Genomic DNA, 23,586 nt, shown 5'->3' on the forward strand with positions numbered 1-23,586 from the left:
CTCAAGAGTCCAATAACACTCATTATCATTCTGCTTCTGTTAAGGGGAATCCAAGTTGTGCCACAAATACAACCAGTGGCAGCTCGGGATCTAAACGGAACCTTCTAACCAAATACTTTTTGGGCAATATTTTTAAAAATCCCAGAGGTATCACTGAGCATCCAAAAGACATTCTATGTGTTCATCTGCTTGCCATATAACTCATCTTAGCCTTCCCGAAAGATAATTGGCCATTATCATACCTCCCATCTGGCTCTAGGCGGTTTACAACCTATAAGAGTTACATTGTAATGCTGAACGGTTCAAACAGTTAAAGCAATTCAAATATATAACATGCACAGGATTCTGCATCCATTGGTACAAGCTTACTTGCAGATGTTATTTATTTTCCTTTTATTCCAAGGGGAGGGCTCTTATGGGCTCCTGGAGTAAGAGGCCAGTTTGATGTCAATCCATAATTCATTGGCCCCAACCAAATGCCTGACGGAAGAGCTCCATTTTGCAGGCCCTTTGGAACTGTGAAGGCTCCTGAAGGGCCCACAGCTCTTCCGGGAGCTCATTCCTCCAGATGGGGGCCAGGACAGAGGAGGCCCTGGCCCTGGTTGAGGCCAAACATACATCTCAAGGCCAGGGAACACCAGCTGGTTTGAACTGGCAGACCACAAAGCTGGATGAATAATAATAACAATATTTCTTAACAAACTTTGATAGAAATGGTGCTTGACTATCAAGAAGTGCACTATTTTACTCCCGGTTCACTGGATGAACTCATTGTCGCTGTAAAGTCAAGCTAGCCTTAGCTTGAAAGGCCCAGACTGCTATGATCTTGCCAAATCTTGGAAGCTAAGCAGTGTCAACCCTGGTTCATACCAAGGAAGTTCAAGGTTGCTACACAGAGGCAAGCAGGGGCATTGTATATTCATTTTTATTTCTGTGAACCACCGCGAGACCATTGGAGGAGTGGCAGGATACAAACTGAATTTTCTTTTTTTAAAAAAAAAAAGCTAATTCTTCGCAAAATTACAATTTGTCCTATACATTTACATGTTACGATTCCAGACTCTTGAAATCTTTCATTTGGTATGGCTAGTTTCTAAGACACCTCTCAAACAGGTTGCTCTACTTCCCAGAACAACTAAAAGGGGCCTGTTTTACGGGGATCGATTTGGCTCAGTGCCGAGATCTGTTTTACGGATGGCTCCACTTAGATCACGGGGCCTCAATGCAGTGTGTGACCCCACAAGAGCTGCTATGTGCTGGATTCATTGCAGCTGCCAGAAACATTGTCCTTCAGGACCGCTATGCACGGTCTTTGCTTTCTTCAAAAGTCTCCATCCGAAGCAACGTAATAGGGAGAAAGCAACAGATTGATCGAAGCGTGGAGAGCAAGAGGCTGACTTTAAATAGAATTAAGCAGAACCTTGAAAAGGGTGACAGCATGCATAGCTGAGCATTTACAAAGCAAAAAAGAAAATTAGATATCTAGTTGCAATGTAAAGCTGTGAAAATTGGACCATAAGGAAGGCCGAGCGTCAAAGAATTGAGGCTTTTGAACTCTGGTGCTGGAGAAGACTCTTGCGAGTCCCTTGGACTGCAAGGCGAACAAACCGGTCAGTCCTAGAGGAGATCAGCCCTGACTGCCCCTTAGAACAGTGGTCCCCAACCACCAGGCCGTGTCCACCAGGACTCCCTCTCCCCGCAGCAAGAAGCTTGCCAGGCCACAAGCAAATCGGCCGCTGAAGCAACCAATCCGCTTACTGCCCAGCAAGCTTCTTTCTGCGGGGGGGAGTGGGAGGGAGAGGAGAGGGAAGCGCAGCCGCCGGCATGCCGCCGGCACAAACGCGCATGCGCGGACCTGCTGTACATGTGTGTTTGCCCCCACCGGGAGTGCAAACGCACATGTGCGGCAGGTCCACACATGCGTGTTTGTGCGGGGTCTGCCACGCATGCGCAGGGCCTCGGTCACCCTCTCCCCCACCCCTTGGCAGCGGTCTACAACTCTAAAAAGGTTGCAGACCGCTGACTTAGAAGGCCAGATCCTGAAGATGAAACTCAAATACTTTGACGACCTCAGGAGAAGGAAGGACTCCCTGGAGAAGAGCCTAATGCTGGGAGCGATCGAGGGCAAAAGAAGAAGGGGGCGACAGAGAATGAGGTGGCTGGATGGAGTCACTGAAGCAATCGGTGTGAACTTAAATGGACTCCGGGGAATGGTAGAGGACAGGAAGGCCTGGAGGATCATTGTCCATGGGGTCATGATGGGTCAGACACGACTTCGCACCTAACAACAACTAACTTTTAACAGCACTGTTTTTAAGCTTCTCATTTTCTGAACGGAACATATTTTGTTGTTGAAACACATTTTCTTAGGGGGTGGGGAAGGGGTTTGAAGGGGAACTAATGTTAGAACAAGGAGATGGAGGAGGCAGGGCCAAGGAACAGACATTCCTGAAGGAGACCGCATGGACCGTTCACCAACAATAACAATAAAACACGGCTTGCGTGTCGACACAGAAAACACCATAGGCTCTGCAAGGAGGCTGCAGGGCCTTCCATGTGACCCCCTCAACCCATGAATAAGGCCAGATAAAACAAAAGACAGTCTCAAACGCTGACAGCGGTACAGCAGTCGGATCCCGGCAGCTTCTCAAGTTTCCCATCTTAACCACTGTTGCTCCATCCCATCGTCTAAGCATCCTTGGGGATAACCAAAACTGTTGAGCTAGTCAGAGACCAGCATCTGCAGCCAGTGACCAAAGACAAAAGAGCGGTTCAATCATGGTACACTCAAGGCATTTCCTCCATGTATATTCCTTTGGCAATCTCTGCCCACGGATAAAGGTATGCAGGAGGAACTCAGATTCTTACTCCAAGATTTTTACCCCAGTTAGCATTCCCTTTTATCCCTTCTCTCCCATGCACAGGCCAACTTGTGTATTGCAGCATCTGAGTCCAGTGAAACCTTTCAGACCAACGAAGTCTTAATTAAGGTACAAGAAGTGTGCACGCACACGAAAGCTTATAGATCTTTCTCATCTAGTACACAATGAACACAGGAGAAAGCTGAACACTCCTGCGGTGAGATGCCTTGCCTTCAGCCCCTCTTGAAAAAAGGAGGCGGGGAAAAATACCCCATGTACGTACTCTTGTTGTGCTGAAGGGATAGAGACCTGAGGACATGTCATTTTAGACTTCAAATTGTATACAAACACCCAAGAATCTCTCCCAAGCTCAACGTTGCCCCTTACAGGAAGGCATAGGGCAGGGATAGGCAAACTGCAGCTCTCCAGAGCCAGCAGGGGCTCATAGGAATTGTAGTTCATGGACTTCTGGAGAGCCTCAGTTTGACCATCCCTGGCATAGGGCCTGTTTATTGAGAATTATGCTTTCAGATTGGAATTCGGAGAGACAAAGTTGCCAGATTTGGATGGTTTACAGCCAAGATTGGAAGAACACTAACTGGCCATACTGACTTATCCTAAGTGTATTATTATTGTCGGGTTTACATTTATGTATTCTATATTATTCAGGCCCACACAGCTACCCACCTGAATCCTCCTTCTGGTTTATATGCTAGTCAAAAGACAGCAGACATGACATTTAAGTATACTGCCATGCTTACGGCCTGTAGAGCTAGAAGAAGGCCTGTGGTTTCACCAACAGTGATAAGTGTTTGTACTTATAACTTATTGGATCGCCTTTTGATGCTATCGTAATATCTCTTAAATGCAGGCACTTGGATCAGAATGACAGACTGTTCCCTCCCCAGCATCTCGATTCCATTCCAGAGTACTTATTTGCTAGCACAGCAAGTCTCGGCTGTGCTGTCTGTTAGTCAATTTGCGGTTCATAAAAATATCCATTTTAAAACTTTGGCTCCACCCACACATATTTGAGGGTTATCTGAAAAATTCAATACGGCGAGAATTTCGTTCCAGGGTCAGAATCAAGGCCTTTTATAGTACATTACTCTTTAACCCCACAGAAGTTAAGATGCTGGGTTTAGTGTTGCATTTCCACAGGCGCAAGGACTTAGGCCTGGGGAGAGCTACTTTCTCAACAGACCCCTGACATTCTGGGAGAGAAGGGACACCTCCCCCCCCCCCAACAGATTTGGGGTTGCTGCAGGAGGGAGGAGCTGAGAAGGTTGGCTCTGGAGGCGCATGGTGAAAGCACTGTGTTGACTCCTACCCACCATTGGCTAGAATTAAGCTCTGCATTTTTGCTTCTTTCATAAAAGTCTACTTTAAGACAGCTTTTTAAAAAAGGTTTACCATGCTTCACTAGTTAGGCAGTTTCAAACTCAACAGTAAATATTAGACTGCATTTGGTTGGGGCTGTATTGGCCGCGCACAGATTGGGGGAGAATATTATTTATAGATCGATTTATATACCGCTCCTGTCAAACGCAGCGTCTCGGGATGGTGAACAGCAGTTCAGACTTAGATTGGCCATCCTTATCCATGGTTCCTCTATATATTTGTGAAACAGCCCTGGGGGTGGAACGTGTCCAGCTGTCCAAGTTGGAATAGGGCCAATCAGTAATTGGCCCTGCCCCTGCAGCTCCCGCCCCCCATCCCTGGACTCTAGCCTCTTTGCTCTCAGACTCGCCTCAGTGCCTGGAGCCAGAAGCAGGTAAGGGGAGAGGTCCTGGGCAAAGGATCGTGGTGGAGGGCCTGCTAACGAGGGCCTCCTGTCCTGCTAGGCTGGGCCTGCTAAGGAGCTCTGTCCCGGGCCTGCTAAGGAGCCAGCCAGCCTCTGCCTGCCCCACTTGATCCAGCTGCGAGCTGCGGCCCAAAGCCACCTTAAGCTGCCTGGCCAGGAACCAGGGGAGGGAGCCCTTTCAAAGCCCATTCTTAGGAATGGGCTTTGAAGCTAGTAAAACAATAAAATTACACTAATAATAAAATAATACCTGCAAGCAATTAAGTATTTGCAATGATAATTAACGTCGTAGCATAGATGCCAAATCACATGGTTTCTTGTTTATTTGTTACAAAGTTGACTGTCCCACCCTGTCACTGACAGATCTCTTGGCTTTACTCAGCCCTTTTTTTTTTTACTTAGATGTACTTTTAATTTAAATCTCTCTCTGTAATAAGGACCTTCCTGGCTGCGTTCCTGAAATGATAACAAAAGAACTGATCAGTCTACCAGTTTGAGAGCCAGTTTGCTTCCCCACTCCTCCTCCACATGCAGCCAAGCAGCTGGGTGACCTTGAGCCAGTCCTAGTTCTCTGAGAGCTCTCTCAGTCCCACCTACCTCACAAAGTGTTGGTTATGGGGAGAGGAAGGGAAGGCGATTGTGAGCTGCTTTGAGACACATGAGGCCTGCTGGGTGACTTTGGGCCAGTCCCAGTTCTCTCAGAGCTCTCCCAGCCTCATCTACCTCACAGGGTGTCTGTTTGTGGGGAGAGGAAAGGAAGACACCTTGGCAGAGTAAAAGCAGGGTATAAAACACCAGCACTACTACTTCTTCTGTTCTATGGAATGTGTAATGTTAGGTGCTTACAAGGTCAATCTAGGGTTGGCCGCCTCGGTGTCTGAAGCAGCCAACGTCACATCGCGGGGGGGGGGGGAGGCACGGGTGTACCCCCTCACGATGCTGGCTGCTTCGGGCATGAGCAGACACTTCGGACGCCGAAGTGCCCAACCCTACATTAATCCCCAAACTGTCCTCCAAGCTCATTTTTTGTGAAGGCCATGAGATGGCTTGTTACTTTCATCCCGCCCCCAGGAGTACGAGGGGGATCTGTCAGCTCTTCAGGGCAAGATCCTTGCCAGAGGCAGGATCACTTGTGGCTATTAGTGTAAAACAGACAATATGGAGACAAACAAGCATAGCTGCTCATACAGGGGACTCCAGTGAGAAACTGCCTAGTAAGAAGAGGCTGTTTTTATGGGTAAGCTTCCACAAGAGAGAATTCGTTCAGACCCATCCCATTACTGCTTTGCTATGTGAATGGCCCTGTTTTGGTCCTTTGTAAAGCAGATTTCCCTTGTGGTTCTAATGGCAGCATAAACAAAGGCTCCAATTTGTAGCAGAGAAGAAAAACACATTTATTTCTCCATGGTGAGGAAGAAGATTCCTCTTTGCTGAATTTTACTTTTAACATGGGAACGATGAGGGGATTGGTGCTTACCCAAAGACAGACAGACACTCCACCCCCCCCCCCCAAAAAAATGGAACATGAATCTCAGAGGGGGAAAAGCATGGTAGCTTCCATTTCTAAAGGGATTGTTTCAGGTATTCTCATTCATCCACAAATCTGTTTTTATGCCTTATTATTTGATGAGGATTCAACCAGGTAAATCAATATAATACTGCAACATACATGAGGAAAACCTAAGTTATTTTGGTAAGACAGACCTGCACGGATGGACTCAACAAAAGCTGATTCGGAGATAGCACACAAGAAGAGAAGAACTGGATCTTTATACCCCTCTTTTCACTACCTGAAGGAGTCCAAAAGTGGTTTACAATCCCCTTTCCTTCCTCTCCCCCCAACAGACACCCCATGATTTGGTGGGGCTGAGATAGCTCAAAGAGAACTGGCATGAGAGAATAGCTCGAGGAGAACTGTGACTAGCCTAAGGTCATCCAGATAGCTGCATGTGAGAAGGAGGGGGGAAATCAACTCTAGTTCTCCAGATTAGAGTCCGCTGCTCTTAACAACGACACTGCTCCCCCCTCGACAGACTGAGAATGGAAGCCTCGTTTTTTTCCAGCATCCTGATTTCTAGACGTTTGGACATCACAGCAAACTGAGGTTTCCTACCCCAAGAAACCTTCAATCGCATCCTTCCCAGAAGAACAATAAAGGGGAACAGCGGGAGAACATACATCAGAAGGATCAACTGTGTGCATTCTGATCACACATTCTGATCAGCTTTTTTCATGGAAGCTGAAAGCAGCCTTTGAGTCTATTTCTGGGGCTTCTCTTATTTCATCTATGTCACATGACCATCCTGCAAAACTTGTACCAATCGCTCCATGAGGAATCTCAGAAATGCTTAATAGATGGCATACGGCGTTATTTGTCCACCCTCAGCAATGCAGGTAAACTCAAAACGGAGCACATTTGTGCACAGGAAGAGAAATCTCTTCTCAGCAGTCCTTAAAACAGCTATCCAAGACATTAAATCATAGAATCAGATTTGGAAGGTTATCTCCAGGGTCATCTAGTCCAGCCCCCTGCAGAATGCAGGAAATTCACAACAAGCTGCCCGCCCACAATGACCCCCAATTCCATGCCCAGATGATCCTCCCCCACTATTAGTAGTAAAAGAAAACAGGCAGGAAGTTAGCAGCTTATCTACTTAGGGAATCAACAGGCTAATTGATGCTCATTAATATTTTCACCCTTATTCACCACACCAGCCGTCAGTAAAACATTTACCTACTTTTCAGAACCCCGGTTACATTACTTTCATGCATCCAAACTGACCCATGACAATTTCCTCATGGGTGTGACTTGGCTACGGCTTTGACAGAAGATTTGAAAGGAAGGCAAAGGAGGAGACAAAGTAATCAGAAGCAATTTAGCCGGTTCTGGTAGAGTTTGTTCTCTATTTCAGGGGAGGAGGGTGTAAAGTTTAAAAAAATTCAAATACCTCAGTTTGACCTTCATGGGCACTGGACTCATGGGTAACTCGAATAGCCTGAAATTACAATATTCATCATTAGTCGATATGGATGCAAGGTAACATAGGTTACACAGTTGTCACTGATAGAAAAAGCATTAAGCTGTATTCGAAACAATGTCTGCTTTAACCCCACACTGAACAGTGCCTAAACACTGTCATTCACACTCAGATCCAGGCATTTGAATCTAGCAATGCCTAAGAAAAGCTGAGTTTTAGACCCCACTTTTGACTACCTAAAGGAGTCCCAAAGTGTCTCACAAACACCTTTCCTATTCTCTCCCCACAACAGACACCCTGGAAGGTAGGTGGGGCTGAGCGAGCTCTAACAGAACTGCTCTGTGAGAACAACTCTGAGACCTTGGAATGGCTCAAGGTCACCCAGCTGGCTGCGTGGGGAAATCAAATGATACAGGCTGTCTTTCCTTTTAAGGCAGATTCTCTTTATTAAATTGCAAGTTCCCAGACTCCCTTAAACAGCCTCGGGAAAAAGCAGGTGTACTGAAACGCTATGAGAAAAATTTATTCAAATTTAATTAATTGGTTAAAGGAAAGTCTCTATCATCAACCGAAATGGCTCACCCACTTATCCAAGACCCAGGCAAATTCACTGAACTAGACGCGCAAAAAACACTGCATCTGAAACAATATACATTAAAAGAGTTGTACTGACTTCATAGGTTTCTAAATATTTGGCTCTCTCTTCAGGGCTCATGGAGACAGATTCATCCAGGAACTTTTTTAACGATGACTCCGCTTCTAGAACAAGTCAAGAAAAATTAGTATTATAACACCTTGGGTTCCTCTGAACTTGCTCGTGAAACCATTCACTCTGTTTCTATCCAAAATAATAATTCTGTTCTGCCAGTTCAGTGCATAGGTCACATAGCAAAACACACACCAAAGCCTTATTTACACCCACCAAGACGCCCAATGCATAAGAAGCAAGCTTCCTAACCTGCTGCTCATTAATGCAATCCAGAAGTACGAGGATAAAACAAAGTTCAGAGCGTAAAGCAAGAAGTGAGCACCCCGGAAACAAATGGGAACATGCAATCGAGGCCAAGATTTGAAATCTGAACAGTTTTCACTAGATCTACTATTTATTTATCACTAATCACTAAACCTTTCTAGAAAACATTATTATTCATATGACTGCGACTTTCGAGCACTACAATAAATGTGCCGAATTCTTCAGACGCAAAGTAGGTCGACAGTGCCATCTACCTTCCAAACGAACAAAAAGGCAACACAAAGCAACAACGACGAGCTGTTTTACCAAAGTTAATCTTGTCCCTGTTGTTGGCAATGGCGTGTATAAGCCCAATGGTCCCGCAGGCATTGCTGATGGTTTGCTTCATGAAATAGACGGTGGGTTTGACGTCTTGTCCCTGAGATTTTATTCTCTCTTCCTCTTCTGTTCTGAAGGTTTCGTACTAGAAATCAAACCACGACACTTTCATTTACAGAGAACACATTCAAATTCTAAAATCAGAGTCCAGAAGCACCAGGGTAGTCAACCTGCAGTCCTTCAGATGTTCATGGATTACAATTCCCATGAGCCCCTGCCAGCAAATGCTTGCAGGTGCTCATGGGCATTGTAGTCCATGAACGTCTGGAGGACCACAGGTTGACTACCCCTGCAGTAGCACATTTAAGACCAACAAATATTTATTCAAGGCGTGAGCTTTCGAGTGCAAGCACCCTTCGTCAGACTAAGAACTGACCATCGTAACAGTAGGAATATATAAGCAAAGGTTAATCCTGTTACATTAGTAAACTGTGTCACAGCATCGAAACACAGCCACATGATAACCCCCTGCCAAACTAGCCAATCAGACCCCTCAAATCCATTTGTTCACAAAGACATATCAGAAATAAAAATGTCAATTCCAGTGATCCATGGCTTCCACCCTCCTATTTACTGCTGGCCTCATCTGTCTCTGTATTCTGTTTGTGTGTTTTTTTTAATACATCAGTACTAGAACACTAATCTTATGTGAAATAAATAAAGAGATTTTCCCTCTGTTCTTCTTCCCTCACCACCAAAAAAGAGAAATCGGCAAAGGCCTTTAGCAGTCGTTACAAACAGAACCTTGGAACAAAGTCTTTCCCCCTTTTTGAAGCATTTTCCCCAATTGGAGGCTTTCTGAAACATCTGATTGCTTCCCCACTGTTTTATTTTCAGCTCTCTATATGCGTAGGTCAGGAGCTGCATGTTATATTCGCAGCATGCTATTTGAAAGCAGAAGCACCAGGTTCTAGTACAGAGAGCCACTAGAACAGCGGGGTCGTGACCCCAAGGGGGGGTTGATCAACCCTTTTCCCAGGGGTCACTGCCGCGCCGCGCTTTCCTAATGGCATGAGCACATGGCTGCTTCAGCAATCATGCAAGGGTCGTGCTGGCCGCCTTGGGCTTCCATGATCGCCAAAGTGGCTATGCACAACCCTACGACCCCCTTTGGGCTGCTGAGGCTGCCGCGCCACCACCACTGCACTGGGGGTCGCACCATCAGGTACACTGAGAACCACAGCAGTAGAAGAAAATGGTTATTAAATGCAGCTTGAGGCAAAACACACAGGTTCCCCCCATGTTAAAGGTCTTCCTCTTCAAACCTATATTGTGCCTTTCAAAGCCCAAGACAGCTGTTTGATTTGTCACAGAGAGCATAATATACTCATCTCCTGCTACCTGCTCAGTATCCAGAACTTTTAGTCTTTAGCAGTTATTACCAAACATTTCAGAGCCACAATGGCAAGCCTCAACATTTGGATCAGAGCAGGGGGTCACCAACCTTTTGGAACCTTTGAGCATATTTGGAATTCTGAGTCAGGTTGGTTGGCACAACCACAAGATGGTTCCTTAAGGAGGCGGAGCCACGCTCACAGAGGAAGCCCAAGGGCTGGGGGGAAAGAGGGGTAATCTAAAAACATACTGGGAAAGCGAAGTGATAAAGCCAACTTTGTGGTGGTAGCTACCACTGAAATGACCTTATTTCGGCCCACATAGCCAATCAGATCTTGAGTGGCTAATAAGAACTTCTACTGGGCAGGAGCCCCACCCACATAAAAAATCACTGAGTGGGCACCACGTTGGGGACCTCTACATTAGAGGGTGGAAACTGGAATGTGCAATGCCTGAAAACCAGGCTATCGTCTGCTCTCATCAACTGAACAGATAACGAAGGTTTCTTTCAGCCTGCACACTTTTCCACATGACTAAAACCAGCCTGTCAGAAGAGAAGAGCAGGCCTATTTTCAGACGAGGCACAGACAGCGAGCAGCAGCAGGCACCATCTGATAACAGAAACGCCCAGAATGCCTCTGACATGGAGCCTGCCTTCTGCCGTTTGAGGACTTGCGCTAAAAAACCATGTAGTGAAAAGTGAAAGCCTGCTGCTGCCTCAGATATCTGGAAGCAGGTTTGGGAATGGGGCTGGGCCTGCAGTTTGCCTCTTTGGCAAAACTTCCTCCCACTGCTAATAAACCCGGGAAACTCTGTTATCCCAGAAGGAAAAAAACATTCTTCAGAGGAACTGCTATTAGTTTATTGGTGAGAAACAATAAACCCATCAGGGCTGGGATTGGGCGGTAATACGTTATGGTCCTATGATGTCAGGCAAACAGTCCCTTCCCTGTGACCAGGAAAGGAGGTTTCTAGTTGGACAGATCCTTATCTCCGTTCCTCTGTCCATTGCGTTTTCATCCTGTCCTTCCTTCCCAAAAATGTAGGAGACACAATTTTTTCTTCTTCTTCCAGTTTATCTTCATGTAGTTGTGCTTGCCAAAGCCCACGATTAAGGCATGAAGGAATGACGTTAGCTGCTATCAGTACCATAATATACTGGACTAAGTGTAACTTTTGATCTGACCCAGCTAAGTTCCCATGTTCGTTGAAGACCATCTGGAAACAGTGCGGTGGATCTGACGCATATCCTGCCACTGAAAAAAATTGGAGGCTTTCCTCCACTGTCTGAGGAGCCCCTGGTCCAACTGAAGTGGCTCTTCTACTGGATTATCAGCCATTTGGCTCTGGTCCATTTAAAACAGGTTTTTCCTTGCCGAATTTCAGCTTTTTCGCAGCACTGCTGCTAACCAAAGCGATTGGATGTACTTAAAAAAACAAATTTTAGAAGCAAGCTAGTTTCCTTTATAATTTTTTAAACATAAAATAAACTGTTCACTCAGTAGATGCAGGGAATGATCAATTTCCATAGCTATTTACCAGCTCTGGAAAAGTTTAGCGCACAGGTTCCCAAAGGGGAACACATGGGCTGGATCCATAGCATCACCAATGGATCTTTGCTGCATTCACTGTCTTCTAAAAGTCCCAAGCCCTGGAAAATCAATTCCCGGGACCCATATGAACTCACAGCCACACCTTTTCTGAGGCTGTAGTAAAAAGAGGGAAGGGACAAAAAAGGTGGACAGGACTCTACACAGTTTTTGCACACAACTGCCAGCTTGTCCAAATGCATGATGCCATGAATGGGAAACTCTTCATCTCCAATCCCAATTCGCTCAGGAGGAATCTCTCATGCAGAAAGCCAACCTAGCCCTCCGAGGGACTGCCGGCAGAAGACTACAGGGCCATACAAAACCCAAAGAAGCTGTTCAACCTTTCTCAAAGTATTCGGAAGTTAAGGGAGATTCACTGAAAAGCGGAACTCCTAGTGTACAAATTTACTGCGGTACATTCATGTCACGTCACACACCACGCACCATATGCCTACTCTGTTTTAATGAAATGAGGTCTCCTTTTGCTTCATTCATTTTTACGATGCAGGTTTCCTGTTAGGCATCAATTTAGAAGAAGAGGAGTTGGTTCTTATATGCCACTTTTCTCTACCCGAAGGAGGCTCAAAGCGGCTTACAGTTGCCTTCCCTTTCCTCTCCCCACAACAGACACCCTGTGAGGTGGGTGAGGCTGAGAGAGCCCTGATATTACTGAAGGAGAAGAAGAGTTGGTTCTTATATGCCGCTTTTCTCTACCCGAAGGAGTCTCAAAGCAGCTTACAGTCGCCTTCCCTTTCCTCTCCCCACAACAGACACCCTGTTGGGTTGGTGAGGCAGTGAGCAAGGAGCTCATGATGTACCATGTCGAACGCTGCTGTGAGATCTAGCAACACGAGCAGCAGGGACCAGCCTGGCACTGAAGATCAGCCACCAGAGAAACCAGAACCATCCAAACCCCGTGGCCACACTAGAATGAACTGAGACCCGACATGATTTTCAGTGGACACCGGACTGCTCAGTTGATACTGGGCAGCTATGGTGACTTGATACATTTTAATATTTATAATTTTGTGTGGTTTTATTACTTGGCATATCGTCTCCGTTGTGAACCGCCCTGAGATGGCTCTGCCAAGAGGGGCAGTCATAGAAATCCAATAATAAATAAAAAATTAAAGACCACACAGCATAAAAAGCCACAATATTTACCTTTTCAGTGACTGGAAACAGGAGTAGAACAGCGCAAACAGGCTTTGGCACCATGCTGAGGAGCTCCGGATCCATCCCGTACACATCTACGAATTGCCAGCTGGGGTGTATCCCGAGCTGCCTGAGAAACTAGTCAAGGGGGGAGGAGGACAGATGTTAAAATCCCACCAATGAGGATGTGCCTTAGAATTCTGCCAAGACAGAATGGACGACTTTTGTTTATTTGGACAGGTTATGCGTATGAGAGAGCAATAAACACTAGCTTAAGCTTTAATTAATGAGAAAGAAAGGAGACACAAGGACGAAGACAAGCATAATGGCTTCTAGAAGAGGGGGAATCTCCAGTGAACCTTGGCATGAATGGCCCAGGCTAGCCCAGCCCCATCAGATCTCAGAAGTTAAGAAGGGATGGGGAAGTACCACGGAAGTCCAGGCTTTTTACACAAAGGCAGGCAATCACAAAGCCACCTCTGACTGTCTCTGGTCCTGAAAACTCTGCAGGGTCACCCTCAATTAGCCGTGCCTTGATGGAGCCAGCGTGGTGTCGTGGTTAAGTGGTGGCTTCTCATCTGGAGAACCAGGCTTGCTTCTCCACTCCTCCACTTGCAGCCAGCTGGGTCACCTTGGGCCCATCACAGTTCTATCAGGGCTCTCTCAGCCCCACCTACCTCACAGGGTCTCTGTTGCAAGGAGAGGAAGGGCAGGCGACTGTAAGCCACTTTGAGACTCGGAGAGAACTGGGGCTGGCCCAAGGTCACCCAGTTGACGGCACGTGGCGGACTGGGGAATCAAAGAGGCCGTCGCTCTTAGCCGCTACGCCAAGCGGGCTCTCAAGAAGGCAACAGCAACAAAGCAACCTCAGCACAAACATCCTTAGAGAAATGAAAGTTATCTTGACAGGAAAACCCACAAATTGGTATCTCAAAATAAGGTACCTTTATGGTTTGTTATCCCTATACAAAACAGGCTCTGTTCTTGTTTTGTTTTTTCCGTTGTGTTAGGTGAATGGAATGTGGCATTTTGCAGGAAATGCTACCGCTTCTGGTTGTTTGATGTTCAGGAAGCTCTGCTAGGGAGATCTGCCCCCAGTCTGAGCGGAAAAGCCCATTAACGGCACAAGCCTTTTTAAAACGTGTACTTAGGGAGCATAAGGCTCCGAACAGTTTACAGGCTGAGCTCAGGTGAAGTTCTCCGTTTAGAGAGAGCACTTCCGTCAACAGAAGATAATTTTTCCACGTCTCTCGACGAAACTCAGTGGGCAGAAAAGTTCTGCTCCAGAGACAGAAGCACCTTCCCATTAAGAGAAACCGACCTTTGGATCCAGCCATATACCTGCAAAGGCTTCAAGATTGACTGACATGGCGTTTATTATTCAGGTAATCGGGAAATGCACATGAACTTTATCCTCCAATTGCGTTGCTGAGGTAAGAGATTGTTTTTTTTCTTCTGCACCAACTAAATTCTCCTAGTACCTCGACCAGAGGATGGAACTGGCTTCCACATTTCTGCAACATATATTTTATAAGGCTCACACACGCAAAGGCGCCTCAAAGCCACTTATGATCATGTTCTCTTCCTCTCCCCACAAGGGACACCCTATGAGGTAGGTGATGCTGAGAGAGCTCTGAGAGAACTGTGACTTACCCAAGTTCACCCAGCTGGCTGTATGGGAAGGAGGAGTGGAGAATCAAACAGAAGTGCTGTCGCCACATGTACCAGTTAGCTTATTTATTGCCAGTTTGGTGTAGTGGTTAGGAGCGTGGACTTCTAATCTGGCGAGCCAGGTTTGATTCCCCGCTCCTCCTCCATATGCAGCCACATGAAGGGTGACCGTGGGCTTGCCACAGCTTTTAACTAAAGGTGTGATCTCCTAAGCCTTTTACTGTGTAGTGCTGCCCCAAGGATCATTTTATCTACAGGATTCTAGACCAGCTGTCCCCAACCCTTGGTCCAAAGACCGGGACTGGTTTGTAGATCAGTCAGCACTAGGCCGCGGCTCCTCCCCATCCTCCTCCCCGACTGCTGACTTGGGGGCTGCCCTGCCACTCTGCCGCCGGCACATCGTTGGTGCTCTCCAGCGGCTGCCATGGCTGGGGCTCCCCCTCGGCATGGCACTGCGCAGCTGCTGCTGGCAGTGTCCTAAAGTGGGCGGCAGGAAGTCTGGAGCACTGGTAAGAAAGCAAGCGGAGCAGGGGCTCAGGCATCAGCGGCGATGTCCCTCGGCAAAAGACTACCCCCCCCCCGGGCCTCAGTAAAATTGTCAAGCGTGATAAAAAAGGTTGGGGACCACTATTCTAGATGACTCAATGTGTATCTTAGTTGTTGCTACCTGGCTGTTAGAATTATATTGTCTTGTTTTAAGGGTCCCACCTTTGTCTTATGGGCTGAATCTGCATGGAGCTTTTATTCCAATCCCAGGACAATTCAGTCCCTGCCATCTAAACTGAACACAATTTCCATTTTGATTTTGGGTGATTTAAATTTTCCCTCTGCAACAAGCAGGATTGATATCCTGGAGTGGATATAACCCTCAATATTTGAAAAATCAGCATGAGTAAAGGTGCAGCTCTCTGTTTATCCCGAACTAACTAGTTACCTGGAGCCTCCAATGCTGTAGTAAAGTCCTGATTGGCCAGGGCATCAGTTCAAAGGCTTCCTCGTTCCCAAGTTGCAAGGTTTCCCTTAAAGAGGAAGCCCTAACTTCTCTCAGCATTGCTTCTTGGATATATTCCTCTTCCTTTGCTGTCTCCAATCCTCTCCCCGCCCGCTTCAAGAAAAGAAAGAAAGAGGCTCCTGCTGCACTTAGCTCCCCCCTTCTGAGCTTCCCTAATCACGTGCAGAACACTTTTCTGTTTCAATGGGGGGATAGAGGAAGACCCGAGTTCAAATCGATCTGAATTCAGCAGGATCCACAACAGAATAAACAAAGTGCAGAATCAGCCCTGGTCTCAATTGTAAGCCATCTCCAGCGGGTCACCTAAGAGGTGGCACAGAAGTTTTTGAGTAAACATCTGCAAGCCAAACCGGCTTTCTCATGCTACGTACATGCAACTATCTGCAAAAGTAACTGGGCGATTTCGAGGACTTTTAAACTCTGGTGAGATGACAAAGGTCACAACAATTACTCTACTAAAAAAGAAACCACTTCTCCGCGGTTGCTGTTTCTAGAACACCTGACATACTTTACCTGAGATGTATGCATGTAAGAGTGCTAGATCCTTATAAAGGGAGGGGGAGCTGCAGATCCTACTGTCAAACATCACAGACTTTAACAGGAACACGCCTTCTACCATGAACAGGGCTAAGTCCGTCCCTTTCCCCTAAATCCCCTTTAATTTGGTCTATCGTGTCAACCAGAAATAGGAAGAGACAAATTGAGGGGTTTAAATGACACTTCTTCAAACAAGGTTCAGAAATCTCAGAGGATGGTCAAGTCTCTTATCCCACAGCCTGAATTCAGATGGAAGCGGCATGTTCCGGGGGATCGCCAAGAAGGGCAGAAACTGGCTGTTAAATTCCAGAGTTTTTAAGCTTTTATTACCACTGGATGGACTCCTCCTTGATTCTCAAGAGTGCCAAGGCTACTCCTTCAGCGGAAAGGCAAGGCATGCCTTCAAAGTACAGCTCTGGAAGGGAGGAGGGGGTCTGTCACTTCAGTGTGCAATTGATCTCACAAAAGGCAGCCTACATTCAGAGTAACTTCAGCCTGTTTTAAATATTTTCCTGAATTTTATTGAATTTTATCCTTTAGCAGAGGCATAGCCCTCAAATTCAACCCCTCTAAAAAATCACTAGCATGCCACCACCAAGCAAAATGGTTGGGCTTCATTCATTCTTATATCAACTTAAAACCTCATCTCTGCAGCCACGCCAGGTACCTGGCAAATACACACCAATCAAAACCAGAGTCCAGTGGCACCTTTAAGACCAACAAAGATTTATTCAAGGTGTGAGCTTTCGAGTGCTTGCACTCGAAAGCTCATGCCTTGAATAAATCTTTTGTTGGTCTTAAAGGTGCCACTGGACTCTGGTTTCGCTTTGTTGTGCTGCTTCAGACCAGCACTGGAAACACTCCAATCAGGTTTGCTAAGAGAACTGACCCACCGGTAGTAATTCAGAAAACAGGTCAACACTTGCACTACAGAAGCAAGTAAATTGATTATGAAGAAGACTCCCCCAGTGCATAAAAACCTGCTGAACGTTTCCAGAGTGTCAGGAAACACCAGCAACCATTTGGAATTGTTTGACATCAACTTGGCCCTGGAGGCAACTGAAAATATGAGGACTTTCATGCGCCACAAATCAAGCCCTATAGTCGTTCTCCCCAGGCTATTCGCTATGGCACGGCAATCAGCAAACTCATAATTTCTAGCTGAGACTGTGAAAAACAGACTCTTCACAGCAGGATCTCAAATCTCAATCAGATTTCAAAACTATGGGCATCTCCCACGCTCAGGGATGTAACCCCTTTGCATACAAATCAGGGTTCGGAGCTTTAATTAAAGCTTAACCCAGCCCCGCATCAGATCGCACAAGAGATATCAGGACTACGCTGCAGCCAGTTCTAGAGACCAGACTACAGGAGCTCAGCAGATCATCATGACGTTCACACTGTATACGCCAGTGGTTCTCAACCTTCCTAATGCCGTGACCTCTTTATACAGTTCCTCATGTTGTGGGGACCCCCAACCAATAAAATTATTTTTGTTGCTACTTCATAACTGTAATTTTGCCACTGTTATGAATCGTAATGTAAATATCTGCTAAGCAGGATGTATTTTCATCGTTACAAACTGAACATAATTAAAGCATAGTGATCAACCACAAAAACAATATGTAAATATAGACTGTGAAATCTTTATTTCTAATTACAAAGAAATAAAATTTTGTTTCAAGGTGGCTTATAATTGCCTTCTCTTACTCCCCCCGCAATAAAACACTGCCCCTATCCATACCCAGGACCTCTGAAGTTCCATTGTTCTGAATGCCCAGGGATGGAGGCACACACAAGACACAGCTCTCGTAGCAACGGTGCCCTTCTTCAGGGTACTGTCTGGCATGTGAAATCCTGAACTAAAATTTTACTGTACTGGAGCTCATTCCAATGTCAGAACCCTGGCTAGTGTATAGATGGGAGACCTCCAAGGGTTCGGGTGGCAGTTCCTCCAAGGAACACTAGGGGTCATAACACGGAGGCAGGAAATGGTAATCTACCTCCGTACTTCCCGTGCCAGGCTGCCAAACAGATCTCCTTTCTGTGCTATTATCATTATTATAATCATTGTTTCTTAAGTTTACAGACTGCCCCTCTCTGTGAAGAGGCTCGGAGCCATTTACAGCATATTAAAATGCAATTTGAAATACATCCAAAACAATAAACACCACCCTATAATAAATAAAGAGCCTCTTGTGGCGCAGAGTGGTAAGGCAGCCGTCTGAAAGCTTTGCCCATGAGGCTGAGAGTTCAATCCCAGCAGCCGGCTCAAGGTTGACTCAGCCTTCCATCCTTCCGAGGTCGGTAAAATGAGTACCCAGCTTGCTGGGGGGTAAACGGTAATGACTGGGGAAGGCACTGGCAAACCACCCCGTATTGAGTCTGCCATGAAAACGCTAGAGGGCGTCACCCCAAGGGTCAGACATGACCCAGTGCTTGCACAGGGGATACCTTTACCTTTACCTTTTATAATAAATAAAATAAATAGATGCTTTTCTCGCAATGTCCGCTTCTGAAACTATTTGAGGCCATTGCTTTTGGTGCATAGGATTTGTGCATTTTTTTGAAATTCCACGTAAGCAACCCTGGCCAATCGATATATTATTTATTTTTAGATTTATATCCCACCACTCTCCAGGGACTCGTGGTGGCTTACAATAATAAAAATTCCATATTTAATAAAACTCGCAACAAATTTCAAGGAAGAACATACAAGATCTACGTAATCCTCTCCCGCTTGGGGGGTGGGACGGCACCACACTGAGCTATGGCAACAGCTGGTCACACACACACACACCCCTTCTGCCACTAAGGACAGCTGCAGGGATTTGGAAAGCGGCACTGTGGTAGCACGCCTGCTCCATCTCTGACCTTGCAAGGCTTGAGGGCCAGGGGTGGGAAGAACAGCAGCTGCCGTCAAGTATCACAGCACTGTTGGTCAGAAGGCGGGGCGGAGAACAGTCCCTCGTCCACAGCAATTTGGGCTTGCCAAAGGAGATCAGGTGGCTGTTTGGTTATCAGGCTGCGATATGACACAGTAATCGGATCGATATGAAGAAACAGGCAAGGAAAGGGGAATACAGGCAGGCAGAGAAAGACGTCTGCTATACCCGGTCACGGCAGAAAGATCGTGGAAGTAAGCAAGTTCTGCTGTGCGGAAAGAAAAACAAAGTTAAGGGGTCATCTCCTGGGTAGATCTATTTGAGACTCATGGACAGAAGGATTATGAAGGAAGCATGCTGACTCATCAGGTTTCAAGCACTGCAGACTTACCCACTATGAAATCACCACTATGAAATCATCATTAGTTTATCTTCTCGGTCCCTCTCTTGCGGTCCCCGTGGCTGAAGTAAGAACGCGGCCAGTATTTTTAAAAGCTTTGAGGCAGCTTTTAAGACTGCCCTAGAAGGGTTTCCCAAATGGATAGGATTTAATGATCTTTTAATATATTTTTTAAATTTGTTAAACATTTATCACGTGATATGACTATATTCCTTCCGAGGTCGGTAAAATGAGTACCCATGTTGCTGGGGGGTAAACGGTAATGACTGGGGAAGGCACTGGCAAACCACCCCGTATTGAGTCTGCCATGAAAACGCTGGAGGGCGTCACCCCAAGGGTCAGACATGACCCGGTGCTTGCACAGGGGATACCTTTACGAGTATATTATGGTCACGTTGACCCCCCCCTTCCCAAAATGGCCAATGATGGGCCTGGAGGGGGAGGGAAGAGTGGGCGTGTCCACAGCTATGCTTCCCAACCATATTCTGTACAATCGCACCACTTCTGGGGGTTCTCAAAGACTGAAGAGGTTTCTCAACAGTAAAGTAAAGAAAGGCTGCTTTAAGGGGCTAGTCCTCAAGCACCAAAATTGTCTGTTTCAACACTTGATAAGGCACAGAGCATCACACTGTGGGCCCAATAAGATGAGGCAATCACAGCATCTTAAAGGGACTTTTGAAAGGCAGAGACGTCCTTGTGGCAGTCACTAGGACAACTCTACGTCTAGCCTGGCCCTATGACAGCAAAAGAAAGATTTTTCTAAAGCCAGCATTCCACTAATGACTGACACATTCTCCACTCAAATTTGACAGGTGGCTAAGGACACTCATCCAGAATTCCCTCTTCCCAATGGTTCAATAACTCAGTTCCCACCAAAACTGGTCAGCCAGAAGCCTTATTTTCATTTGGGATTTCAAGCTGCTACATCCTTCTGCTGCTGCTTGCCCAATCCCCCCTCCAAAAAATTCCTTCCTTCCTTCCACAAAAACTAGGTCCTGAATTCTAATTACTGTCCCTCAGAAGAAGACAATCAGCTTGCTTAAGCATCCAGGAAGCCCGTTTCCTTTTCTCGTGACTCACCGAGGACTGGTCCTACAGGACTCAAAACCAGAAAGATGAGACAGGTGTGGCAGAATGGAGAAACGACATGTCACAGCCTCCGTAGTTTACCTGCAGGAAGAGAGTCTTGGGGCGATGAGGGCTGCCGGAGAACACAGCTTCATGCCCAGCGTGAAATAAGATCCAAGTCCTTCAGAGCTTGTGCCCTGATACATTTGCTAGGGGAGGGATTGAAGCAGGCCTAGAAAGACCGATGGTGGTCCAGGACAGATATTCAAGAGGTGCAAGCTTTGAGAACAGACTGGCGGAGAAGACCGCCCTCAAGTTGCCCTAAGGGGTTGTCAAAGCCAGCTGTGTACAGAAGTGGCTTTGCCATTGTCTACCTCTTCATAGCAACGTGGGACTTCCTTGGTGGTCTCCCACGCAAGTACTAACCAGGGCCAACCCTGCTTAGCTTCCGAGATCTGATACGATCAGCCTAGCCTGGGCCAATCAGGATTCAGGGAGCTAAATACTTCCTGCTGCCATTGATAAAACTGAGCAAGAGCCTGCCCAGTCATTTCCTCTGCCTTTTATTAGGGATTATCCGAACAGGCACGGACTTTTGTCCTCCTCGCTGTTGAGTGCATTAACAGGCTTGTTTTTCTACCTCACTTTTCACTATCCGAAAGAGCCTCAAGGCAGCTTACATCCTTCACTCCTCACAACAAGGATCCTGTGACTGTTTAAATATAGTAGGCTTCTAAAAACACCAAGGAAGAAGAAGAAGAGTTGGCTTTTGTACCCTACTTTTCACAGCCTGAAAAGAGTCTCAAAGTGGCTTACAATCACCTTCCCTTTCCTCTCCCCACAACAGACACCCTGTGAGGGAGGTGAGACTGAAAGCTCTGACAAAACTGCTTGGTCAGAACAGCATTATCAGGGCTGGGATGAGCCCAAGATCACCCAGCTGGCTGCCTGAGGAGGAGCAGGGAATCAAACCTGACTTGCCAGATTAGAAGTCAACCACTACACCAAGCCAAAGACTGTTATTTATTCTGTATTTTATTGTTAATATTATTTTATACTGCTGTGACCTGCAGCCATTTGCGAAAAAAGTTGATCGAAACTGATAGGAGACAGAAAGCGAGAGAAAAGTCCAAAATAAGGTACTTTATAATTAAATGATTTGTTATTTTGGCTGTCAAATCAGACGTCTTTTGACTGCCCCGTAGGGTTTTCAAAGTAAGAGAGGTGGTTTGTTATTCCTTGTTGGTCTCCCATGCTTCTGAGATCAGATGAGATCAGGGCTAGCCTAGGCTATCCAGGTTAGGATAATCAAAGGATAGGCACTCATTTAGAATTTTTCTTCCTGCTGTTGTTTTAAAATCCACGTATTCTGTACCAACTAGGGTTTCAGGTCAATGTAAAGTAACCCCTACCGTTAGACAACAACCAGAGTTTCCACCTCATTAAAAAGGGGGTTATCATCATTCACCCACCTAAAGGGAAAGAAGATCATTTCAAAGGTCAGCCTCTTACAAACATCCTAATTTAATTACACCAGGAACAGAGGCAGGTTTCACAAGCGATGCTGACGCCACTTTTTAAATAGCACGACCTACAACATTCATTCATGCACCCAGAGAGCAAAATTAAATTTTACATTAATCTTCCATGTATGAGCTCAGTTAAGGGCTCATTCTGATGGGGTAGGGTGGGGAATCAAATACTGGCTTTAGCATCTTATGCAAAAATGCCTCAATAGGCTTACATTGTCCTGATGCTTGCCTGTTTTGTTTGCATCTGAACTGCGTTCCACAAAATTAGGTACCCCAAAAGCCTTCCCTTCAAAGACTGGCAGGAGTGCAATTTTTGTGGAAGGGTTGAAAGGTAGATGCAGAAGCTCCCTTTGTTTGAAAAACCATGGAAGAGCACAAGCGCCAAGAGACAGATGCATCACTGTTTAAAGAAGAAACTAAAAGAGGTGTGTGTGTGGGGGGGGGAGAGAGCTGCTCACCTGATTCGTGACCTGAAAAAAAGAACAGAAAACAGAGGTTGAAGGCAGCTGCATTGGTCCAAAGCAAAATCTAAACAAAAGCCACGCAATACCTTTCATTGAGGTTGACCAAAATATAAGAAAACAGTGAGCTCAGCACTCAAAAACTTGCAGACTTTTTGTTGCTGTTTGGCCAAGTCATCATCAATTTTATAAACCCCAACAACGTAAACAAATAATGCAGAAGTAAGAAAGAGTTTCCAGCTGTCTACCTCAAGATCTCCAGTTTTATTGCTTTTCTATTACTGTTGATTGTGTTTGTTAACATTGGCATAGTCGGTATGATTGCCACTGTTCTCCCACTAAAGATCTCTGACTGAAAGGTTTAAGATCTTTTATTGTAAGCCATCTTATGCATTCTTCAATTTATCATTTTAATTAAATGACTTATATTCCACTCTTCATATATGGCCTGGAGACAGCTTGCCTCAACAAAGTGAGTAGCAGTGAAATAAATCTAACCTGATACACATTATCTTGTCGTGTTGGCAGCTTGAACAATGACTCCAGATTTCTCACTTATTCCAAGTGTTTAGCTATCTTTACAATTTATGATATTCCCCCATCTAACTCCATTGTCAACTAGACTCCTAAATGTGTGTCAACAAGATATACTAAGTGGCCTCCATTAAACTTGATTAGATTTTAATTTTACATAGTCATGTTTCATCCGGTACTTCCTGCATTCCACAGCTCCTTGACCCAGGTGCCTGTTTGTTTTCATATCACCTGCCTAAAATTACTGCCAAATGAGGAGTCTTTCATTGTACCAACAGAAGAAAGCTCCAGCCTACAGCAGCTGACTTTGACAGCTCTCTGTCCCAATCTTCTCACTCCGGACAATAACTCTCCGCTAAAGGGAAAATTCCGAACTGCAAATAATCATTTTTGGTCTGCTCAAAGGATCC

General features: G+C 45.9%; 1 protein-coding gene across 1 annotated transcript in view; it reads right to left on the reverse strand.

Moving 5' to 3' along the window:
- The window catches only part of UCHL3 (ubiquitin C-terminal hydrolase L3), a 41,538-nt gene extending 18,880 nt beyond the window's left edge, over nt 1-22,658 (reverse strand). The window contains exons 1-5 of the mRNA XM_077343971.1: nt 22,640-22,658; nt 13,086-13,214; nt 8,923-9,079; nt 8,317-8,402; nt 7,614-7,661 (exon numbers count right to left, since the gene is read on the reverse strand). Coding sequence (XP_077200086.1) covers nt 7,614-7,661; nt 8,317-8,402; nt 8,923-9,079; nt 13,086-13,160 — 366 coding nt within the window. The 5' untranslated portion in view covers nt 13,161-13,214; nt 22,640-22,658. The remainder of the gene's footprint in view (nt 1-7,613; nt 7,662-8,316; nt 8,403-8,922; nt 9,080-13,085; nt 13,215-22,639) is intronic.
- Between the last annotated feature and the right edge of the window lie 928 nt (nt 22,659-23,586).

Source organism: Paroedura picta, chromosome 6, assembly GCF_049243985.1.
Source record: "Paroedura picta isolate Pp20150507F chromosome 6, Ppicta_v3.0, whole genome shotgun sequence".
Classification (NCBI taxonomy): Eukaryota; Metazoa; Chordata; class Lepidosauria; order Squamata; family Gekkonidae; genus Paroedura; species Paroedura picta.